Consider the following 22160-nt stretch of genomic DNA (forward strand, 5'->3'; position numbering starts at 1 on the left):
GCGCCGTTCCTTTTCTTTTCTTTTTCCCTCCCCACGCTAGAGCACGCACTACGTGCTGATCCAATTCAGCGTTTGGTTGCATCGCCAGAGGGCCGCGCCAGCATCCACGAGGCGTGCCACAACGTGCGCCGCTTGAGGCCATAGTTGTCATTGGTGACGTTGTTGTTGTTATTATTGTGAGAGTTCTGGTGATGGTGCCGGGGCGCCAGTGGGTACATCGGTGGTGGCGGGGCGTGGCTGGTGGTGCTCGAGGTGCCACTGTCGCGAGATCTCGTAGAGGCAGATGCCGAAGGCCACGCCCACGTTCAGGCTGTTCTTGACGCCCACGCACGGAATGGACACGATCGCCGCACATCTCTGACTCACCGCACACGCCCCCAACACACATCCGAGTGAGTAATGCACGCCGCGAATGAAACCAGCAGAGAAGACGGGGCTGAGCGTCACACACCACACACACCACACACACCACACCTTGAGCAGGTCGGCCTCGATGCCGTGCCGCTCGTTGCCCAGCAGCAGGGCGCATCCGCCCGCGCTTCGGGAGGGGAACGTGTAGGCGTAGATACTGGGCTGGCCCTCCACCGTCTCCAGCGCCACGACCGGCAGCGGCGGATTCGCAGCCGCAGCGGCGTCGGAGGCCGGGGCGGCTTCGTCGAGGCTGTAGCGGCCCGACGCGAGCATGTCCATCACGTCCGACGTGCGCTGGTGCCACTCCCACGGCACGAACTGGTGCGCGTTCATGGTCGTGCGCAGCGTCTTCTCCTGCACACCACACGCAACAGCCCCCACAACTTCACCATGAGCATATTCGTAAAGTCCGAGAGACGAAAAGTGGGAACGGATTTCGTCGTCGTCGTCGTCGTCGTACCTCGTCGGGGGTGGCGGTGTAGCCGCACAGGAAGATCTTGCGCACTCCGAAACACTCGGCCGTGCGGAAGATCGCCCCCACGTTGAATGCCGACCGCAGGTTGTCTATAGAGACCAATCATTGGGGAAAAATAGAGATGAGCCCACTGTGGTGCCAACGCACGACACACGACACACGACACACGACACACGACACACGACACACGACACGAGGAGGCGGGAGGGACCCAGGACGAGGACGAGTGGGATCTTTTGGGCGGCGGGAGTGCGCACGTCGTCCTGCCGCTGGATGAGGAACTCGTGGTCGGCCAGCCCCCGCGTGAACTTGCGCTCGATCGGCAGAAACAGGCCTGCAATCGCGCATCACGACACACGACACACGGCCAAGCTGTTTAGTGTGGTGTGCGTGTGTGTGCGTGTGTGGCGTAGACCGCGCGGCCCATTTCTATCTCTACGCGTGCGCGCAAGCGATGGCGCACCGAGGAAGTGCTTGAGGCTGAGGTGGGGGATGCTGGACTCCTTGATCTTCTGCGCGAGCCGCGCCACCTCGCGGAGGTCCGGGTCTTTGTGGTCCTCGAGCGCCTCCAGGCACCGCCGCAGCAGCATCACCCGCCCGACCACCCGCTGCCGCGCCTCCGCCGCCGTGGCGTCGTTGTCCGCGTGGGCCTGGGCCTCGGCCAGCTGGTCGGCACGCACCCACATGCGCTCGATGCGCTGGGTGAGGCCCACCAGGAACTGGAGGCACGCCGCACGGTTCTTCTTCACGCGCTCGAACGCCGCCCACTCGGCCGCCTCGTCGCCATCTTCCTGCCCGGCCTTCTTCTTTTCTTTGTCGGCGGACGATGGTGACGTTTTCGGTTGTTCTCGTCGTGCCCGCTTTTTGTGGGGCGGTGCCACCGCGACCTGAGCTGCATCATGCTCTCCATCTTCTTCCTGCATGCTTGCCTTTTCTTATATCATATTTTCTCTTTCTTTTTTTAAAGTGGTGCTTGGAGAAACGAAAAGAGAAATTCAAAAAAACAGCGACAAAACAACAAAATCGGAGGGAGATGAACGCCGGCACGCGAACCCTCGGGAACAACCTGAAGCTGCAGAAGCGGTTGGCCATGTCCATCCTCAACTGCGGCCGTTCCAAGGCGTGGCTCGACCCCGAGCGCAAGGAGCTCATTGCCAAAGCCCGAACCCGTACATCTCCAAATTCCCGCAAATCCACCCCCTTCGTGATTTTTTAGTTGCGCGTAGCGGCTGCTGCAAGTTAGTGGGTGCAACCACGTACATGGCTGGCCTTGCCCTCATCTTGTTGTGGGTGGCACGTGCAGGTGCCGAGGTGCGCACGTTGATCGAGGCCGGCGTGGTGCAGAAGAAGGAGAAGGAGTTCAAGCAGCCCATGGACCGCGACGAGAAGCTCAAGCGCAGGGTCAAGATGCGAATGGCCCGCAGGGTGATCGAGGAGGAGGGACTCGACTTCTGAAGCAGCAGCTGCCAACGCCACCACGCGAACGCGCCTGTAAAGAAAGAGAAGAGAACAAACGGACTCAAGCCTGCAACCGCACTCAATCACGCAACACAACACGCAACACAACACGCAACACAGCACACAGTGATCCCAGAGTCTCTTGAGTCGCGAGAAGGCGCGAGCCTTGATGTTATTTGAGGTGGGTGCGCCTCTTGGGCGGCGCCGCAGCGGCAGCGGCGGTGGCCGGGATGGAGTCGAACCGCCAGAGGTCGACCTCCACGTCGACGCTCTCGCGCTTGTGGAAGCGGTACATCTGCGGGATGTCGAATCGCAGCTGCGCCACCACCTCCGCCTTCACGCCCCACTGCCGCTCGGCCTTGCGCGCGATGTGGGCGCGCGTCGAGCTCTTGTGCAGCGAATACACCGACACCTCCGCCACCTGCCGCACCCGTGTGAGCAACCACATATGGCACCGCAGTGTGTCTTGTGTGTGCTGTGTGTGCTGTGTGCATGCAGAATCGGGAGAGCCGAGTGACGTACGTGCAGGGCCTTTTCGAGAAAGACCATGTCGATGCCCTTGATCTTGGTGCCGAAGGGCGGGTTCATGATGACGGTGTCCACCTTGTGTGCAAACTGGGAGGGCAGCAGCTCCGCCACGTTGCAGCGCACGAACTCCATCTGGTCCTCGAGCTCGAACTCCCGAGCGTTCTCCTGGGCGACCTCGAGGGCATCGTCGTCGATGTCCAGCCCGATCGTGTACCTGCCCCCCCATCACCGTGAGCGGGCGGAGCCGCGCGCACGTGACACGACACGACACGACGGCGTCGGGAGAGGAGAGCGCACCCGCTGCCCATGAGCTGGGCGGCGATGGAGAGCATGCCGCACCCGCAGCCCAGGTCGGCGATGCAGCGGCCCTCTATTTCGTCGTAGGCGTTGGCGATGGTGTACAGCATGTGCGCCCTGCACCGCCACCAGGACAGGAGAAAAGAAGACACAGACAAGTGTGACTGTGTCGGCCCCCATCTCCCGTCTTTTCAACTCCACACCGATTATTATTATTTTTGGATTAAACAGGTTGTGAAGGAAGTACGCGATGTGAGGGCTGGTGGGGTATTGCTCGAGCTTCACCTTGGGCTTGGGGAAGGCCTCCACATCGTCGAGCAGCTCCTCCAGCTTACGCAGCTTCATCTTGCATACGGGTTCTTTGTCCGCCAAAAGAAAGAAAAAGAAAAGAAAATAGGTTTTATTTCTGCCAGCTCAAGCAGGCACGAGAGGGTAGCGCTCGCGGAGGAGGGCGAAGAGCGGCCCGTACTCGCCCTTCTCCACAGCCACCAGGGATTCGTCGCCGCTGTCGAGCTGCGCCTCGAATTCATCCCATCCCACCCACTTGGCATCTGGTCGTGTGTGTCGTGTGTGTCGTGTCGTGTGTTGCAGGTGGTTGGGTGAGCCCGTGGGCAGTAGTGAGGCACACAACAACAACAACATCGCCATCGGCATCGTCATCGTCGTCATCATCAAATACAAAACAACAACAACAAAACACGCACGCACGCACGCACGCACAAGCGAGGAGGGGGCCGTGGCGCAATGCGTACCGGTGACCTCTTCCGGCTGCAGGACAAGAGAGGAGACAGACACATCAGTCTCGTAGAGGTATCTGTATATTGCCACGACAGCAAGACGAAGAGGATTACATATTATTATTATATTAGTAGTAGTATTATGCTCATGGCCATCAAGGATACGCGGCGGCTTGTTGGTGAAGGGGGGCGTACATGTCCTGGAGCTCGTTGTCAAAGTAGGTGCCTGCCATTGCCACGCGCGCCCGGGTCAATCCCCCGCGATCACTGGCGTGTGGGGGGGGGGCCACCACGTACCGTTCATGTACACTCCCGAAGCCGGGGCGGTGAAGAGAAACTGGAGCTTCTCGGGCTGCGCCGTGATGCCCAACTCCTCGTGGAGCTCCTTCAACGCTGCGCCGCGAGGATCGACCACGACACGACACGCGCGCGTTTGTACAGCCATGTGATTTAATAAATCGCATGTAGGGGCAGTGGTACATTAGCGCCGTGCGGGAGAGTCTGCGCTGTCGCCCTGGGGCAGCAGAGAAAGCGCAGGAAACAGAGAGGCTTGCGTAAGGGCGGGAGCGCATACCGCCCTGGAGGCTGGTTTCGCCCGCTTCGATGTGGCCCGCGCACGAGATGTCCCACCTGCACATGCGACAACAAGTAGCACATGACACACACACACACCACACACACCACACACACCACGCACGACACACAACAGTGGTCTGCATCAGGCACGCACGCGGGCAACAGTGGGGCGGAGTAAGTACTTGTCCGGGTTGGTGCACTTGTCGGCGGAGCGCCGTTGGAGCAGCACCCGACGCGTGGCGGGGTCCACACACCAGACATGCACTGCTCGAGCAGCCAAAGCGAGGGGTGAGCACACACAAGGGCGCCGCCCGCGAGAAGAAACTCCGTAATTTAGGTGGGTGGGGGGGTAAACCAATCTTGTGCCACAGGCCCTGCTCGTGGATGACCTTTCGGGTTTTGATCTCGCCGGTGGGGCGTCCGTCCTGCGTCCACACCTCCAGGAGCTCCTCGTGCTTGTCCGCGCACATGGTGTCGCCTCGTTGAAGAGAAGTAAAAGAAATAAAAGAAAATTCAAGTTTCACGCACCGCCTGTGGTGGAATGAGCGGTTTATTCAAGCGTGGGCGAAGGGGTGGCGTAGGGCTGGAGGGTACTACGCCTTCAGCACTTCTTCCAGATCTGGTAGGAGGCGAGACCGGCCTCCACCACACCCGCGAGTCCCACCACGCCCGCGCTCTTGATGGGGTTGATCTCCACCAGTGACGTCGAGATCTGCAGGTTGGCCACCTCCCTGATCATCGCGTACTCCAGTTCCCGCTGCTCCTTCTTCAGCTGCGCCAGCTCGGTCTAACACACACGACACACACACACACACACACGACACACACACACACACACACACGACACACACACACGACACACACACGTGTGAGAAAACGAGAGCTCCGCTCCGCGTGCGGCCAAGGTGGTCTGGTAGTCTACCTGGCTGCTGCTGGCGAGGGCCTTCTGTTGGCGCCTGCTGTTCTCACGGTACTTGACGACGTCGAGGACGAGGGCGAACAGAAGGCCCACGGTCCACGCCCAGAAGGAGAGCTTGCCCCACTTCTTCTCGTCGCCTGCACAGACGCGCCCACACCCCCGCCCAACCAATCACAGTCCACAGTGAGTAGGCTCCAGGTTGGCCTCCAGCAATCGACACCCGGTGTGTGGTGTGCGTGTGTGCCGAGAAGGAGAGAGAGAGATACCGGAGACGATGTTGAACTTCATGGCCCACGACAGGTTGTTGAAGAAGAAGTAGCCGGCCATGCCCAGCGTCTTCAGGAGGTTCGCCACAAGCAGCATCGGCCTCGCTTCCCTGCAAAGTGCAAAGAAGAAAGAGGTGCATCACAGTAGTGATGGCGGTGAGGGCACTATCAACCTGGTGCATGTCGTCCACCACAGGCAGGCACGCGTACCGAATGGTGCCGAGCTTCTCTATTTCGCTCAGGAACTTGAACAGCCGCAGCAACCTGACGTGAGGAGACAATGGTCAGAGGTGGCGCAGATGGAACAGAATCGGATGTTTTTTGCGTGTACGTAAAAACAAAACGCAATCTAATTTGTGGATAAAGAGATGAGTGTTATACTTGCGGCCATCCGACATGACTGAGTCGATGTTGCTCCAATATTTCGCCCACTGGGCGTTGTTGGCCGTGTTGAGGCAGAACCAGGAGAGGAATCGTGCTCCGTAGTGGAAGAATTTGTAGAGCTTGTCCCGTCCATCCGTCGCCGCCAAAAACTTGCATGACTTGCTTAACGACATGGCAATCTAGCAATACGTTGAACAGTCTCTCTTCCCCTCTCCTTACTCTTGAACGTTCAACCTCGCAGAAACGCTCTCTGTTGAGCGGAGGTTGCGTTTGAGTCCCCCCCTGGGAACTGTGGTGTTCATTTTCCCACCCCTTTTCCTTGTCTATTTTCTCCAATACAATCTGGGGGGTAGCGGGAAGGAGGACGCCCAAGCGAGAGCTCTCGCGCACACTACCCGTTGCTTCACCAAAAGCTGCAAAAGAGGGCCAAAGACCGAAGCAGCCACGCGGCCGGAGGCGTGATCGCTTCAAGCCTGTTGGGTACTTGCGCCTTGCCGCGCCCGGACAGCCTCTGCAAGGCCAACTGGCGGAAATTTGGAGGCAATTAAGGATGTCAGCTTGCGTGGACCAATGGGATAGCCGCAACTGGGGAGATGCGGGAGAGGTCGTACGGAGTAGGCGTGCGAGGAAGGGAAAATCGGAGGCACATCGCAGCCCTGCTCGCGGGAGGTGAGCCCTCCGACTCCCATCTGTCGTCACCGTCACTCACACGCTCGTGGCGCCCTTCTACCTCGGGTCCGTTGTCCTTCGAACCGAAGCCGGATCCCTCCGCCGCACTTGTCGCACTTGTTTGTCTCGAGACGCCTCTTGTTCGCCACGCTTGCACCATCCCTCCTTCTCTCGCTTTCTTCTCCCCCTCTTGTTGTTGGGTGATCAAGGGAAGAGAGAGAAAGACCAAAAAGCGAAGAAGGACTGCTGGCACCACTACGACTCTGGAGGCCGAGCACGAAACCATCCCATCCCATCCCACCCCATCATGGCACAGCACGTGAAGCTCGAGGAAGAGGGCGTGGTGTACCACCACCACCAGCAGCAGCCCAAGCAGCCGCCGCAGTACACGGGACGACGCAACAGCGCGCTGGCGGTGGCGCGGCGTGCTTCGATGGCCGACGTGCTGGCCAACAACGCCCGACGGTCGGGCTCGCTGGGCGACGTGCTCCTCAACGCGTCCAACTCGGCCGCCTCGTCGCTGCAGCTCTACCTCCACTCCCTCATCCAGCGCAACCCTTCGTCTTCGTCTTCGTCCTCGTCTGACTCGCACGAGCTCACTGACCACTCTGACGAGCACGTGGCGTCCTCCACGTCGACTAAGAAAAGCAGCAAGAGAAAGAGGAAGGAGGCCAAGGAGGCCAAGCGCGCACGCAAGAGCAAGGCCTCCTCATCTTCTCCAGATGGCGACCCCGCATCTTCATCCTCATCCTCATCCTCATCGAAGAAAAAGCGCAGGGGGTCCATGCCCGCCTCCGCCATGCCGCACCTTGGAAACTCGGGTTCAGGTGTAGCGGTGGCAAGTCGCAGCAGCTCGGCATCAATCGGTAGCGAGTCGATGTGCGAGGGCCTTCTACTCGACGGCTCGCCAGCTGCCCCACCTTCGGTGCTCTCCCCTTCCTCCTACCCCTCGGCCTCTTCGTCTCCCTCTACGACTGCCCAGCCGCACCTGCCGCCTTCACATCTCCACAATGCCAACCCCAATCCTCATCTTCAGCACGGCCACCACAATCTGCCTCACCAGCAGCCGCCAGTCTCGGGCGTGTTCACGAGCTTCGACGAGTGCTTCGACGCCGACCTCGCCATCCTCTCCACCCTCTCCGCCGACGAGGTGGAGCTCTCCCCGACGCCCCTCTCCTCGTCGTCGCCGCTGCCCCCGACCCCGATCGGCGCCCAGACCGCTTCCGTGCCCGCCGCGGCCCAGCCCTACCGACCAGCCGCCCTCCTCGACCACCCACAGCAGCAGCAGCAGCAACTGGTGTACCCGCAGCATCAGCAGCAACAGCATCAGCACGTCATGATGGGTCCGCCTGTCCAGCCCGCCTTGCAAGCGCAGGTGCAGATGCACGTGCAGCAGGCGGCCTCCTTCTCCCACGGCTATCCCCAGCAGCACCATAATCAGCCCTACCACCACCACCAGCAGCAGCCCTATCACCATCATCAGCTGTACCAGCAGCACCCGCCGCCGTATGGCCACCATCAGCAGCAGGCGTACCCGTCGCCCCAGCCGTCGCCGTCGCTGCCGGAGGACTGGTCGGGCCTCTCGCCGCTGTTCCCGTCGCAGCAGGAGGCCTCCGCCTCCTCCTCCCCGTGGCAGCCCCGATCGCCCGCCCTCTCCATGCACGAGCAGGTGGAGCGCCTCCTGTGCCCGTCCTTCCCCGCCTCCCCGTTCAGCGCCCAGCCCCCGGCCTCGCCCGCTTCGACCCACCACCAGCAGCCGCAGCAGCAGCACGCGTTCCTGCGACCACCCGATGTCGTCCCGCGCACGTCGCACCCCAGCGTGCCGAGCCCCTCCGCCTCAACAGCGACCGATGACGGGATGCTGATGATCCCGGCGGCCAGCCCCATGTCCAGCTTCTTCGACTGGGCCGACGAGCTCCTGGCCTTCGACCCCAGCAAGGGCCCCACCACCCCCACCATGTAATCTATCTTTTCAACTACCCTCACACACACCCACACAAACCGTAAAAACATTCATTGCGATTAGGTCGATCCACATCTTGTCCCACATATGGTTGGCGCGTTTTATGTACACGTGGGGGCGTTGCCCGGAAACACAGGGGATCACGAATTGCCAATGCCTGATTGGTGGGCGGAGATCCCTTCTCTAAGGGGGCTCGATGCCTTGTCCTCGTCTGCTTGATCATGGTGGTCCTGGTGGTCGGCGTCATCGGTGGTGGACAGCTTGAGGTACTCCTCCTCTCCGCTGTCGATCCAGAGGAGCGGCAGCCTCGCGGCGACAGCGTCGGCGTAGTTGGCGTGGGCTGCGACGGCCAGCCACGCGGAAAAGAGGGCGAACGAGACCAGGAGCACCATCGCCATCCGGCCCAGCATCAGATGGACGGACCCTCGCCTGGGCGGTGCGCCAACCAAGACCCGATATGTTAGCAAACGCTAATTCCTCGGTTTAGGTGAAGGTGAGCACACGTACAGCAGCTCGCCACACATCGCAGACTTGACCTGGTCGAACGGGGTCCTGGCAATGCTGCAGTTGGTCAACCTTCGCACCGACTCGAGTCGGCTCTCGCCGTCCACTAGAGCCGTCATCAGCTCCGTCGTGATGTTCTGCGCAGGCAAAAGGTCATCTTTCACACATCCTCACGTTGGAGACTCTGCACCACTAGTGGCGGCGGTGGTGAACCTTGGCCGAGGGCACGACGAGCGTGTAGTTCATCCCATGATTGAGCTCGGTGGTGGCCTTGTGCAGCTCTTGGCTGGCGTAGTCGAGAGAAGGGACGAGCAGGTTTTCGCCCTTGCACTGGAGGTAGTAGTGGACGGTGCTCTCCAGGGGCAAGGACGCATGCTCGCGGAGGAGGGACACGACAGAGTCCTCGGGCGCCGCGCACCAGTCGGCAATCGCCACGGACGCCGGCAGGTAGAGTCCCATCTCGAGGCTGCACCACAGGGCGGCCACCAACAACAAGACGATGACCCTGCGTGTGCGGAGAACCTTCAAGGTCAATCGAGAGTGAAGCTCCAGAAATATGGGCCACTCCGTCCTACGTACAGCCAGAGAACACGCGGAAAGATGAAGGTGGCGCTCCCCAGGAGAAAGGCCATCAGGAGGAGCACGTAGGTTGAGTGAGCGTAGAACCACCTGCAGACCAGTTGTCCCGGTGAGTGAGTGAGTGAGCGATGAGCCACTTGGCGTGTGCCAAGCGGGTTGAAAGGGAGCCGTGGGTACCAGAGGTCGGAGTGGCTGTCCATGAATTGGCGAATCTGGCTGAACTGAACGGAGTACCGTGCCCAGTGGGCAGTAACGTTGCCCAGGCCATCCCTGAGTTTGGTGTGGAGCTGGTGCCACCGGACGAGGAGAGAGTTGACGTCGGCACTCTTGACATGGGCCATCTTGCGCTGATAGGCTCCAAACTGTTTGTCGACAAGGTTCTCCTTCATTCGGTCGATGGCAGCTCGGTCCGCGAGGAATGCAATGCCGCTCTTGAGCTTCCTCGCTTCGACCAACCCCCTCGGGGTGAGCTTCTGGTCCAGGACCTGCAATAGGTCGCGTAGGGCGTTCGCCACCTCCGGAGTGGAGTAATCCGACGAGGAGAGCGCCTGGATGAGGGCATCTACAGGCCCGATGGCCTCGAGCGCTTCATCCGCTCGCAGGTACTTCTAAACGTGATCGAGATAGCCGTCAGACGTGCTCCAGTGCGAGATTGGGCTCCAACGGGATGTACCTGGTCGATGATTTGGGCTTGGTGCACAACGCCAGAGGGGTAGTGGCTTCGTTCGGCCACGACGGCGTTCACGAGCTGACGCAGCTTGGCCAAGATGATCGGCTGTACTTCCCTTTCCTTGGAGTCGAGCCAGTGCAAGAGGTCCCTGTCGAACCTTGCATCTGGAGTGGAAGCGTTAGCTGACTGAGACCACTGCACGACCAATCACCTGGAAAAATAGCTTACCGGAGAGGAGAGCGGACTCGAGGCTCATGAAGAAGAACAGTCCGAACTGCAGCCCGCCGATGGCCTGCACGTTGATCACCCCTTGTAGAGCAGAGATCTCCTGATTTAACTGTAGGCAAGGAAGAGGAACGGAAAAGTGAGTTTCACCTGCACTGATGTGGAGAGAGACCTTTGGGCGGAGCTAAACGCACTGAAGTGAGTGGAGCTTGAATCGGGGAGAGCAGAAGGGTGTCCAGTGAATGCAGCTGATTGCGAAGGCTGGGGAAGAGTTGAGGCATGTCCCGAATCACGCTCCTGCCGGTCAGACGCCCCAGTTGCCGATCGAGCTCTACGTGTGCGAGCGAAGGGTGTGAGAAGGGGCTGATGCCACTCGGGTCGGGGAGAATAGAGGGGCGGTGCACCTCGAGCATGGGGGTAGCGGCGGAGGACGTCGAGCAACTGGTCTACACTGCGGTGCAGGGCATCGACCTGGGGCTCGAGGGAGAGTGCAAGGTCGCGCAGGAAGAGCACCCGGGGGTAGGCTGCTTCACTGTCCGCCAGCAGAGCCTGGGCGGTGTCCAGCGCGTGGCCCACCTCCTCTGCACCCGAGCAAACCGCGCCCAACACAGAGATGAGATGTGTTGGGGCAGTGGGGGAAGCAGCAAGACCACGTACTGCTCAGGTTGTGGAGGGGTTGAAAGGAGTGGCCGATGTCATGGCCCAACCGGACGGAGGCAGTAGCAAGATTAACCCCTACGAACCTGGGGTCGGGACATCCTGATGAGTTGAGCTCTCTGGGCATGAGATGAAGAAGAGAAGAGTGGAACGTACAAGGCGACTCCCGTGAAGGCCAACATAGCGGTGGCAGCAACCCACAAGCACGTCCGCCACTGGCGATGCGGCCTCTTGGTGCTTCTGGGCTTCCTTCTGTTTCTATCGGCCGCTACGCGCAGCAGGCCCGCCGCTACGCACGAGAAGCACCCGCCGCAGCTAAGCACCAGCAAACACCCGGCGATTGCAGCGATGGTCAGCAGGAGCAGGGCCTGCACCCAGCAACTGATGGTAAGCGATGGCATGACCATTACCACGAAGCACCAAATGCGTTACCTGTTGGTAGTCGGGGTGGGTGGGTCGGAAGTCGGGCGGTACGGGCTCGAGGTCCGCCGAGTAGCGCGGCACCGCTTCACGAAGGGAGGAGGCGAGCGTGAAGCTCCATTGATGGGAAGATGGTGGAGCAGCACCCGTCCCAGCTGTTGTGTAGCCTGTCGAGTGCTGTTGTTAGGCTTGTGGAGAGTAGCATCTGATAGGGGCATCGCCGGTACCGAGTAGCGCCACTACACAGGCCAGGGCTAGCCAGGACCCTGCTGACGCCGACATTGCTGCTGCCCCTTCTTGGATAGTGCAAGCACGACGCTAGTGTCGATAGTGAAGAGGGTTGCTCTCTTTATCTTTCACCTTTCGTGTTGGAAGCTGTATGTGGGCACTAGCGTCCGCCTACAACAAACGCTTCACGGTGGCCAGTCAAGATTCGCCTTTCTTCAAGAAAGGAAAGTTGTAGAAGGGGGGGGGGCACGGTGAGAGGTGAGTGGTGCCCCCGTCCCTTGGCGACAGCCGCACGAAAACTCGGTGACCACCTCCCCCGTACCGGCACGTTACCCTGTGCTCACCGGCCATGTTCGCCAACTTGTTCGTGAGTGGTCTCCAACAACACAGGCCACCGCGAACACAAGCAACCAGGAACTTGTACGTTGATGCGTGGACATTCCGCGTGGATCGTGAGCGTAAGGTGTAATAAAATGAATATATATCTTTACAATTCGCGTCCTGGCCTGACCCTCTTCGTTCTTCGTTCTTCGTTCTTCTCCTCGTGGGGGGACCTGAGCCCACGTGGGGCTAAGACGACGGACCCAGGCGACCGCTGCGGGTGAGGAGGGAGGACGGGGTGGTGGGTGCCGACGAGGCCCGCTTGCGCCGCTGGAGCTTCTTCTCGGCCCGGCGGATGCGGGCCTCGAGCTTCCGGAGCTTGGCTCGCTCCCGCTCGATGGCCTCCTCGACCCGCCGCAGCTGCTCCTCGCGGACCACCCGCCGCACCTCCTCCTCCTGCCCGGCAAAGTCCTCCGCCTCCGCCCCGTGGCCTTCGGCGTAGCCCGCGCAGAAGTCTTCAGCGCCGCCTTCGCCCGTCTGGCCCTTCTTGATGTTCTCCGCCATCTTCAACAGCTGACTCAGCACCGCGTCATTGCCACCCATCTGCACACGACTCGACACGACACGCGCACGCACACCAATCATCATCATCAGCATCAGTATCATTGGCGTCGGCGTCGAGCAGGCGAAGAAAATACGGACCTCGCCGGAGTGGAAGGTGCGCCGCTCCCATCGGCCGACCTGCACGCGGGCCGGGCTGGAGGCCAGCCGCTTGCGGCCGGCCGTGAGCGGACCCGACTCGACCTCGTCGGAGACAGCCCGGTCCATGTTGGTGGCGCGGTGCGGAAACGAGCCCAGCAGCAGCGGGTTCACCCCGCGCCGGGCCGACAGCGGCAGCCGCAGGCTCCCGTGCTCCGTGGGCGGCGGCGATGACGGGCCGGCAGTGGCAGTGGCGGCGGTGGTCGAGTGCACGTCCTCGCGGGACCCGAGCCGCATGCTCATCCGCACGCGGTGCCCCAGTCCGCGCTTCTCCCCGGCGGCGCCGGACGACGCCTTCTTGGCCTTGTCGCTACTGCCGCTGCTGCTACTGCCGATGATGATGGTGCTGCCTGCTCCCTCGGCGCCGCCGTCTTCGCATTCGCTGCCGCTGCTGCACGCGCTCTCGGTCCCGACGTCGGTGCTCTCCCGCCGCACGATCCGGCTCCTCCTCTTCTCCTTCTTCTCCTTCTTGGCCTCCTTCTTGCTCTCCCTCTTGGCGCTCTTTTTCTCTTTCTTTTCCTTTTTCTCTTTCTCTTTCTCTTTCTTTGTCGCGTCCGATGTAGAGCTGCTCGTACTGGTGCTGCTGCAGGCGTCGTGTAGCAGGTCGGCATGGGTGCGTCCCTTCGAGAGCCGTGGCGTACGCGACGTGCCCGCCTTCTTCTCCTTTTCCTTCTTGCTCTCCTTCGTTTCGTTTGGTCGCGCATCGATTCCGCCGTCGTCGATGCCGAGTAGACGGTACCGCTTCTGAAACTCCTCCCACTCCTCGGCACCCCCGCCCCCCGCCGGGCTGCTCGCGAGGAGGGCGGCCCCGGGCGAGGGCGCGCCGGGCGAGGAGCCCATCACCACCGCACACGACGCCGCCCGCTTGTGCTTGCGCGCTCCGAACAGGGAAAACTTGCCACGTGACGCGGTCTCGGCCGACGGAGCTAAGAGAGATGACGGAGGGGAGGCGGAAGTAGATGATGATGATGAAGTCGATGTGGAGGGCGGCATCTTGAGCTTTATGAGATCCACGTTATCGCTCCGTTTTCTCGTTGCGATTGATGAGGAGGGCGACGAGGGGGTCCGCCCCTGGTAGATTGCCTCCGTCATAGCCCCAACTCTTTTACCTGCTCTTATCCTCCCTCTCCAATATATATATATATGCGTCCAAAATATATGGGCCAAATATATATTGCCTCCCCTCTCCTTCAGTCGCCTCCTCTTCAATCCAAACTAACGGCGCTGTGTCCGTTGCTGCCCTCCCGCGGTTGTCTGCTCCCAATTAATTTACGCAAAATGGGATCGCGTTCGTTCTGCACAGAGCAACTGACAAAGAAAAGGAAGGAAAAGAAGAGAGCAAAAGATAAAAGCAAAAGATAATCAAGAGGCGACAAGAAGATGGGGAGCATTGGGGCGGTACTGGCGGAGAGCTCAGGCCTTGTGGTGGCCTTCGACACAACCGCGAGCAGCGGGTGCCCCATGGTGGCTCACCTCCTCGGCAAGTGGCGTCGGCATTCCCGCAGCCACACGTACCGCTACTCGCTTTTACATAATCCACAAAAACACTGGCGTTTTAATCGCTTCACGCATTCAATGGCGCGTGCACAGCGTTGTGTGCGTGCTGGCCTTCGACTGCCCGCCCGGCGGCTGGCTCGCACCTCCCGCCGTCGCGTTTGCAGGAGGCATCGAAAAGGAGGTGTGGGTGGACTGCTACTCCGACCCCCTGGGCTGGGACGACGACTGCGCGGCCGCCGCAACCAAGCACAAGGGGCCATCAACCTACCTCGCCAGGGATCCCGGTACTCCCCATTCCCGCTCGCCCTGCACGCACGCACGTCGGGCTTACATGCGTGCGCCTGCCTCTCAGACAGCATCACCGCCGCGGTGCGCCAGGCCAAGAAGGACGGTACGCCTCTGCTCGAGCCATGTTGTGTGTTGTGTGTTGTGTGTTGTGTGTGTGTGCTGACCTGCCTTGCGGGAGGTAGTGAATGATAGTGACGCGTGGCTGGTGGTGATCGACTCGGTGTCGAGCATGCTGCTGCGCTTCGGCACGGCCCGCGCGTTCCAGCTGTTGGGCGAGCTGCGCGCCATCTTCGGTGTCGATAACCACCCGGCCGAACGCTCGAGCTCGAGCTCAGGCGCGAGCAGCACCATGCTCGCACGTACCTAACGGCCCCTCCTCTCTCCCGGCTCTGAATAGCGCTGACGCCGTACCATTCACGCACGCGCCGTACACACCGCACACGCACAGTGGCGCACGCGGACGTGCACGACGCATGGACTGTGGGCTGTCTGGAGCAGATGGCCACGACGGTCCTGCGATTCCAGCCGGTCGATCCGCCCGGCTCCGAGCAGCAGCGCGAGTGCGAGATCCTCAACAAGCGACCATCGGGCCGGATCACGCTCGAAGTAACACACACGACATACACACACACACACGATACCCAAAACGCACACACACCGCCACTGTTCGCCCGTCTTGCGCTGCTGACCCAGATTTGTTTTATCCGCAGACCCAGCTGTTCACGGTCGATGAGGCGGGCGAGGTGAGCCTCACCAAGGTGGTCAAGGCCAAGAAGACGGCCACCACCACCACCGCCACCACCGCCATCACCGGAGGGAGTCAGCAGCCAGTGACTACCGCTGCCGTAGCACAAACCGCCGCCGAAAAGGTACTCTTTGCCCCCCTCTCTCTCTCGTGCGCGCATGGTCATGGGCACTCACGTTACGCTTGATGACGCCCTAGTCGCCCATCGACCCGGCGGCCGGGCTCACATTTTCGCTGACGCGCACGGAGCAGCAGGAGCAGGACCGCCAGGCCTTGATCCTGCCCCACGGTACATGTGGACCACGCCACAACACAACACACGCCGAGCTTTTCCTGGTCGACTTACGCGCGTGTTGTTTTGTCTCTCCGCATGCTGTGCACACAGACCAGCGAGCTGCTGGCGCTGTGCAGATCAATCTCGACGACTTCGCTGACGACGACGACGATGACGAAGGTGACGATGACGACCCCGACGGCGATCTCGACACTTGAACTCACCTTTTGGCCTCCCCTCTTTTTTTTTTGAACCGGTGTTGGGAAATGAAATGTTTACGCGGGAGCTCAAATTTTCGTTTCAACCTCTGACCGGACATACCGCAGGAGGCCAAGTTGCCAGTTCGCCAACTGAGCAGCACCACAACAATGATGACAAACAGCAGCTGGCGCTCTTTTTTCCTCCTCGTCCTCCTCTTGGTCGGCGTAAGCAGCGTCTACTACCTCACCTTCCTCGCCGGTACGCCGCCCAACACCCCCTTTCGGAGTTCAAAACCACCGCAACCCCCCCCTTGGCGCCTCACCGACCAACCGCGCAGAGCACTGGTCGAACGAGGGCCACACGACAGACACCGACCGACCACACGACGACGGCGGTGACACTGGCGGTGCTCGTGACGACGACGGCGGTGGCGGTGACGGTGACGGTGACGGTGGCGGGGGCGGTGATGGTGGCGACAAGAAGGACAGTGGTGGCGGTGGTGGTGGTGCCAAGGAGGACCGCAAGGAGTTCGGGCCGGAAGGCCTCGAGGTCGACGAGAAGGCCGAGTGCCGGTCGGGTTACCGCCGGCACGACATCAAGACCGACCAGAGCGGCCTCCTGCTCCACTGCTCGCGCCCCCGTGTCAAGGTACTCGTACCGCCTTGCCACCCCATCGTGTGCGACTACCACGACACGACACGACACGCAACACGCGGCACACGACACGCAGCACGCAGCACGCAGCACGCAACACGTGGCGTCACATGACACGCGACGTGCAGGTGCTCACGTCGTGCTACCCGCCGGCGGGCCACAAGGACATGAGCATCAAGAACAAGATGCTGTACGCCAAAATGCAGCAGTACGACTTTGAGTGGTGGGTGTGGAACTACGAGGCCCCGAAGGGCAAAGTGTGGCGCGGAGGCATCTGGACCAAGGCCGTCCTCCTCCTCGACGCCCTCGACGCCCTCGGCAACGCAACGGTCCACCCCCTTTTCATTTTATTCTGCTCAACAATTACAAATTTTTTGCATTTTTTATTTAGATTTAAACTAGAGATTTTATTAATAATTGATTAACTGGCAGGAAGGGGAGCCGTTCAAGTGCGACTACGATTGGCTGCTCTGGATGGACTGCGACAGCCTCGTCGCCAGGTTCGACTTCACCATCGAGCACATCGTGGGCGAGCACTTGCACGATCTGAACAAGCACATCATCATCACCAGAGGTGAGAGAGGCCCCACCTTGACACCCTCCCTGCTCCTTTGTTGTTCATCGTCGTCATGACCCCTACTCACCATCATTGCCAGACCTCAATGGAATCAATTCGGGCGTGATGGCCCTGCGGTGCACCGAGTGGAACCGTGCCCTGTGGCGCCGCGTCTGGAAGGCCGAGCAGTACATCAGCGACCCGTGGGCCGAGCAGCGCGCCCTCGTCGAATTCTACAAAGTTGAACCCGAGGTATGCACCACACACACACACAACATAACGACGCACACAGCGACGTGTGACACTATGTGTGTAACCCGGGATTTGGGGGGTGGGCGACAGCTGCGAGCGCGGGTGGGCGAGGTGCCGCCCGAGCATCTGCAGTACCTGCTGATGGCGCCGCTCAAGCGGGTGGACGCCAAGGGCCAGATGGACTTCTTCACGATCCACTTCGCCGGCTTCTGGGACTCCAAGGACGAGAAGATGGCCGAGTTCTACCCCAAGGTCATGCTCAACGCCGGTTGGCTCAACCCTCCCCTGCAAAAGTAACAATATTCATAATATAAAATATTTAAATATTTAAATATTATTTATTATTTATTTATAAATCGGGCGTTCGTGTGCTCACTTGTGGCGGCCGGTGAAGTGGTCGTCGCGCCACTTGCCCGGGCCCAGCCCCTGCCAGTCGGGCGGAGCGTCCGGGGTCTCCTCCTGGCAGGCCCAGTAGGCGTTGCCCCGGTCCAGCTTGACCAGGAGGTTGCGCGAGGCGTCGAACAGGACCACGCACGCCCCCTCCTCCCTGTGCTCCACCTGTTCCATTCCATTCCATTGCAACACCACATGCACCGATCGCACCGCAATCAGCGCCGGAACGAACGCGAAGGGGGGGAATTTTGGGGGTGAGGGGGCGCATGCCTCTACGAAGCGGCAAAAGACTTCGGCGTCGTGCACCTCGATCCATTCGTTGGAGGCGTCCGGCCGGTCGCACTTCTCGAAGAACTCCCCGCAGTCCTCCTTCTCCCACCGCACATGTGTAGAACTGTGCGTGTGCGAAACACGACACACATGACACACACGACACGCAGCACACATGAGTCGACCCAGGAAGCGTGTAGTGGGCGGGGCTGCGGGGCCGGGCTGGCTACCGTATGTGCTGGGCGGGGCGGAAGGTGGGGATGACCTGCAGCCGCACGCCCGGCTCGAACCGGTGGGCGGCGCGCTGCGGGCGGCGAGGCGGCCGCGACGGGTCGTCGGCCAGGAGGCGGGCCAGCGCCGACGAGAGGCAAGCCGGCTTGAAGTAGGGCGACCGGGCGAGCTTCGCGATGCTCTCAGGGTGCCAGTGCGCCCCGCCCTCGTCCCGCTTGAGAATGGGCCTCACCTGACCACCACGTGAGAGATGGCAGCCCGCAGCCGTGCGCGCGTGTGCGCGCATGTGCGTGTCTGTGTGTGTGTGTGCGCGCGCGCGTGTGCGTGTGCGGTGCGAGTCTCGTTCGTGCCGTGCAGCGGGGCTCCTCGATCATGGCCCAGCGGTTGAAGTTGTCGAAGCCGCGGAGCATTATCCTGTGAAGGAGCATGGGTGGATATGATGTGTTGTGGCGTCATGACTCACAAACACAATGGCACCCACCCCAGTCCGATCCCCCTAACCCAACCTGACCCGCCCTGCCCCACACACACGACACACACGACACACACGACACAACACACACCGACACACCGACACACTCACACACACGAGATCCGAGATCAGCTCAGCGGTGTACCCGTGGGCCGTGTGGTCGAGCCCAAAGCAGTGGCCGATTTCGTGGAGGGTGGCGCCCAGGGTGGTAGCAAAATTGGCCCACATGGTGCCTGTGTGAAACACGACACACGCAGGACACACTCGTCAATGACGTCCTCAGGCACGCACGCACCCGCACACGCACCACCGCACACGCACACGACACAGACAGTTGGCCATCGGAGGTGTACCTCGTCCGCCGCTGTCGTCAAAGCAGCGGGTCTTGTCGACGGCGGTGGCGTCCATCCAGCAGCGGCGCACCTCGTCGAGGGTGCGGGGCCACGAGTAGAGGCCGCCGGAGCCAAACAGCGCCATCGGCCCGCCCCCGAGGGCCGTGTGGGCGTCGCACTTGCCCGCGTGCGGATTGTACCGCGTCATCCCCAGAATCACGCAATCGATCGAACTGCACACGACACACGACACACGACACACGACACACGACACACGACACACGACACACGACACACGACACACGACACACGACACACGACACGACACGCACGGCAATGCGTTAATCAAGAAGCTCGAGGTCGCTGAGCACTTGTCTGCGCACTTACTTGTTTCGGTGGGGGAGGCCCCTGAGCTCGGAGGCAAAGTGGCCCCACGCCGATTGCCCGCCGTCGCGCCAGTTGTTGCCCAGCCGGTAGATCTCCTCCCGCGTGAGCCTGCGTGTTTCACTGGCACGTGAGCATGTCGTGTGTGTCGTGCGTGTGTCGTGTCGTGTGTCGTGTGGTGCGCACCGTGACCGAACGACGTGCACGACGGGCCAGTTGCGTTCGGGTCGGGTAGAGTCGAACTCGAGGCCGAACGTGGCCTGGCCCAGCGGGAAGGGCAGGAGGTCCATGGCGCGTCCGTCCTCGTCGAGGTTCTGCGCGCAGAAGGCCTGCAGCATCAGTGCGCCCAGGCCCAGCCGCGCCACGTTGGTCCGCACCGCCTCTTCATCGAGGCTTCCGCTACAACCCTCTTCACCGACGACATCGTCGCAGGCGATCAAGTAGATGAGCCGCACGAAGTGGCGCCAGCTTTCCTTGCCCTCTTTTTCTTCTTCATCTTCATCTGTACCGCTACTCGCTGATGCTGCCAGCATGGCCGGGGTCACGATTGATTGACATTGGCGCGCCAATCGATTGTCGATGAGCAGCGGCTCGTAGTGGGCACGAAGCTCCAAGGAGATGCTGCTTGCTTCGCCATTCGAGGGCACGTAGCGTAGTCGGATGGTGTTGTCGCCTCTGCTAAGCAGCACGAGGGCCTTGAATCGCCCGCCAGCCACCACCCATCGTCCGCTCTCCTCGTCATCTTCGCCGTCTCGAGGTTGCTCGACGACCTGGGCCTGGATGAACCCCTCGGTCTCGGAGGGGGCACCCACGATGCGGCCAACAAGTCGTTGCAGCGGGTAGCCCACCACCTCCCCGTCCATCATGTTGTCCACCTTGATCCCTGGCGACGAGCTGCCATCTTGCCCATCACGCCTTCGCTCTGGTGGGTCCATCTTTGTTGTGGCCACAAAAGAAAAAAAAACTTGACAGCATTGTTCTCTTGTTGTTGGTGGCTAGCTCCACGACACGTCATCAGTAGTGGGGAGGGGCAGCCTGGGTGGGATAGGCAGGACCTGGCGCTCCCGCATAGTAGGCTGTGGTGGCTGGCGCGGCAGCAGCAGGTGTACCAGGTGGCGGGTGATGATACACCCCAAAGAGGGCGGGAGACGAGTGGTGCTGCGGGTAGGCCGCCAGCGAGTGCGGGTGCGGCGGCGCCTGGTGGTGATAGGAGCCCGGCGGCACACCGCCGTAGCCCACGGCGGGCTGCAGCTGGTGCTGCTGGTGGAGCGGGTGGGCGTACGGGGCTGTCGGCTGATAGTAGGCGTGCTGCTGCTGGGGTGGTGGCGACGGGTGCTGCTGCTGCTGCTGCTGGTAGTAGACCGGCATGGGCTGCGAGTGAGGCGGTGGAGCCCCGACGTACGGGGCCGGACCCGAGTGATAGCCGCCGCCCACTGGAGGTGGAGGCGCGTAGTAGGAGGAACCGCCGCCGCCACCAGCGCCGCCGACGGTGGGCACGGCCGCCATGGGCGCAGAGTGGGACGACATGACCGGCGAAGGGTACATCGACTGAGGGGCCGGCGTGGAGAAGTCGGCGGCGACCGATGGAGATGGAGATGAAGCCGAAGAGGTGGAGGAGGAAGACGAAGAGGTGTGCTGCTGCTGCTGCTGCTGCTGCTGCTGCTGCTGCTGATGGTGGTGGTGGGCAGCAGGCGACGAGTGCGGAGACGAGAGGCGGTGGGGCAGGGGAGAGGCGGCAGGGGCAGAAGGACTGGACGAGGCCGCCGCAGCATCGGACGACGAGGAGGCCTTGCGAGGCATGTAGGGGTTGTGCGCCGGCCCGTCATTGGACGTCTTGCGAGGCATGTACGGATTGTCGGCCGGTCCCGTGGCTGGTTCGATCGAATATACGTAACACAAATGTAGAGAAAGATGGCATCAGCTACGCAACGCAAGGCCCGCAGGCTGGGAGAAGATGGAAGAGAGGGAGAAGGAGGAGGATGGGGGCATGGTACCGGAGGGTGTGGGGATGGGCGTCTGCTGGGTCTTGATGGCGTCCATCCACTGCTCGGCCGTTTGTCGGTCGGGCGCTGCGAAGAAGTAGGCCTTCTTGTTCTTGTCCTGTTGTTGGTCGTATGGAAACACGCCCGCATTCGCACGGCGTGAGAAGAGGCTTCTCGTGTAGCGCGCGTGGTGGAGGGAACCTTGGGGCTGAGGGCAAACGTGTTCTGGCGGAAGTCGTCCTTGCGCAGCACGTAGCAGGTCGTCACGTCCACCTTGGTGCGGGGCTTGTGTAGTCCACCCTGTGCACCACATGAGATCAATAAATAAATAAACAAATCTAACAATGCATAAATAAAAAACAGAAAACAGAAGCTGGCAATAAATAAACAAATAACATAACAATAACATAACAAGAGAATGAGGGCGTACAGGAGGTTTGGAGAAGAGGATAAGAAAGTTGCTTTGCAGCACTATGTACGACTTGGCCCACTTGGAGCCTCCCATGTGTTCCTCCACCCAGCCTTCCTTGGTGTTTGCCATGCTCCCTTGTCGTGGGGGGGCTGAGGAGTACCTGCTGTGGCG

At 61.1% G+C, this 22160-nt stretch overlaps 12 protein-coding genes across 12 annotated transcripts; 4 read left to right on the forward strand and 8 right to left on the reverse strand.

Annotated features, from left to right (window-relative positions):
- Positions 1-65: 65 nt before the first annotated feature.
- On the reverse strand, positions 66-1809 carry ACA1_053920 (RNA methyltransferase, TrmH superfamily protein; the record flags this gene model as incomplete). The annotated part of the gene is made up of 6 exons (XM_004344001.1): positions 66-185; positions 217-357; positions 475-765; positions 872-975; positions 1098-1220; positions 1350-1809. 6 exons carry the CDS (start codon positions 1807-1809, stop codon positions 66-68), a joined length of 1239 nt encoding a protein of 412 aa, XP_004344051.1.
- A 110-nt stretch (positions 1810-1919) lies between these two features.
- Positions 1920-2341, forward strand: ACA1_053930 (uncharacterized protein; the record flags this gene model as incomplete). The annotated part of the gene is made up of 2 exons (XM_004344002.1): positions 1920-2055; positions 2190-2341. 2 exons carry the CDS (start codon positions 1920-1922, stop codon positions 2339-2341), a joined length of 288 nt encoding a protein of 95 aa, XP_004344052.1.
- A 175-nt stretch (positions 2342-2516) lies between these two features.
- On the reverse strand, positions 2517-3514 carry ACA1_053940 (Methyltransferase family protein 5, putative; the record flags this gene model as incomplete). The annotated part of the gene is made up of 4 exons (XM_004344003.1): positions 2517-2765; positions 2867-3086; positions 3170-3286; positions 3417-3514. 4 exons carry the CDS (start codon positions 3512-3514, stop codon positions 2517-2519), a joined length of 684 nt encoding a protein of 227 aa, XP_004344053.1.
- A 69-nt stretch (positions 3515-3583) lies between these two features.
- ACA1_053950 (hydrolase, NUDIX domain containing protein) lies at positions 3584-4952 on the reverse strand (the record flags this gene model as incomplete). The annotated part of the gene is made up of 7 exons (XM_004344004.1): positions 3584-3720; positions 3922-3983; positions 4102-4132; positions 4204-4299; positions 4481-4536; positions 4665-4746; positions 4838-4952. The coding sequence occupies 7 exons, from the start codon at positions 4950-4952 to the stop codon at positions 3584-3586; spliced, it is 579 nt and encodes a 192-aa protein (XP_004344054.1).
- Positions 4953-5083: 131 nt separating this feature from the next.
- ACA1_053960 (Peroxin 11a (Pex11a), putative) lies at positions 5084-6224 on the reverse strand (the record flags this gene model as incomplete). The annotated part of the gene is made up of 5 exons (XM_004344005.1): positions 5084-5269; positions 5405-5538; positions 5668-5777; positions 5878-5931; positions 6049-6224. 5 exons carry the CDS (start codon positions 6222-6224, stop codon positions 5084-5086), a joined length of 660 nt encoding a protein of 219 aa, XP_004344055.1.
- An 803-nt stretch (positions 6225-7027) lies between these two features.
- ACA1_053970 (uncharacterized protein) lies at positions 7028-8683 on the forward strand (the record flags this gene model as incomplete). Its single annotated transcript, XM_004344006.1, has 2 exons — positions 7028-7500; positions 7570-8683. The coding sequence occupies 2 exons, from the start codon at positions 7028-7030 to the stop codon at positions 8681-8683; spliced, it is 1587 nt and encodes a 528-aa protein (XP_004344056.1).
- A 140-nt stretch (positions 8684-8823) lies between these two features.
- On the reverse strand, positions 8824-12020 carry ACA1_053980 (uncharacterized protein; the record flags this gene model as incomplete). The annotated part of the gene is made up of 12 exons (XM_004344007.1): positions 8824-9112; positions 9191-9324; positions 9401-9692; positions 10001-10374; positions 10440-10600; positions 10665-10773; positions 10856-10992; positions 11066-11242; positions 11319-11437; positions 11475-11686; positions 11751-11824; positions 11966-12020. 12 exons carry the CDS (start codon positions 12018-12020, stop codon positions 8824-8826), a joined length of 2133 nt encoding a protein of 710 aa, XP_004344057.1.
- A 516-nt stretch (positions 12021-12536) lies between these two features.
- On the reverse strand, positions 12537-14039 carry ACA1_053990 (uncharacterized protein; the record flags this gene model as incomplete). Its single annotated transcript, XM_004344008.1, has 2 exons — positions 12537-12890; positions 12990-14039. 2 exons carry the CDS (start codon positions 14037-14039, stop codon positions 12537-12539), a joined length of 1404 nt encoding a protein of 467 aa, XP_004344058.1.
- A 387-nt stretch (positions 14040-14426) lies between these two features.
- Positions 14427-16068, forward strand: ACA1_054000 (uncharacterized protein; the record flags this gene model as incomplete). The annotated part of the gene is made up of 8 exons (XM_004344009.1): positions 14427-14500; positions 14637-14827; positions 14896-14934; positions 15014-15190; positions 15280-15437; positions 15542-15700; positions 15775-15865; positions 15962-16068. The coding sequence occupies 8 exons, from the start codon at positions 14427-14429 to the stop codon at positions 16066-16068; spliced, it is 996 nt and encodes a 331-aa protein (XP_004344059.1).
- Positions 16069-16218: 150 nt separating this feature from the next.
- On the forward strand, positions 16219-17810 carry ACA1_054010 (galactosyl transferase GMA12/MNN10 family protein; the record flags this gene model as incomplete). The annotated part of the gene is made up of 6 exons (XM_004344010.1): positions 16219-16309; positions 16389-16699; positions 16834-17034; positions 17138-17279; positions 17362-17513; positions 17604-17810. 6 exons carry the CDS (start codon positions 16219-16221, stop codon positions 17808-17810), a joined length of 1104 nt encoding a protein of 367 aa, XP_004344060.1.
- Positions 17811-17885: 75 nt separating this feature from the next.
- ACA1_054020 (uncharacterized protein) lies at positions 17886-20530 on the reverse strand (the record flags this gene model as incomplete). The annotated part of the gene is made up of 7 exons (XM_004344011.1): positions 17886-18065; positions 18213-18300; positions 18407-18639; positions 18997-19112; positions 19233-19444; positions 19599-19706; positions 19782-20530. 7 exons carry the CDS (start codon positions 20528-20530, stop codon positions 17886-17888), a joined length of 1686 nt encoding a protein of 561 aa, XP_004344061.1.
- A 79-nt stretch (positions 20531-20609) lies between these two features.
- On the reverse strand, positions 20610-22118 carry ACA1_054030 (PH domain containing protein; the record flags this gene model as incomplete). Its single annotated transcript, XM_004344012.1, has 4 exons — positions 20610-21466; positions 21590-21695; positions 21779-21877; positions 22008-22118. The coding sequence occupies 4 exons, from the start codon at positions 22116-22118 to the stop codon at positions 20610-20612; spliced, it is 1173 nt and encodes a 390-aa protein (XP_004344062.1).
- Between the last annotated feature and the right edge of the window lie 42 nt (positions 22119-22160).

The sequence above is a fragment of the Acanthamoeba castellanii genome (assembly GCF_000313135.1).
Source record: "Acanthamoeba castellanii str. Neff unplaced genomic scaffold scf7180000084594, whole genome shotgun sequence".
In the NCBI taxonomy this organism is placed as follows: Eukaryota; Discosea; order Longamoebia; family Acanthamoebidae; genus Acanthamoeba; species Acanthamoeba castellanii.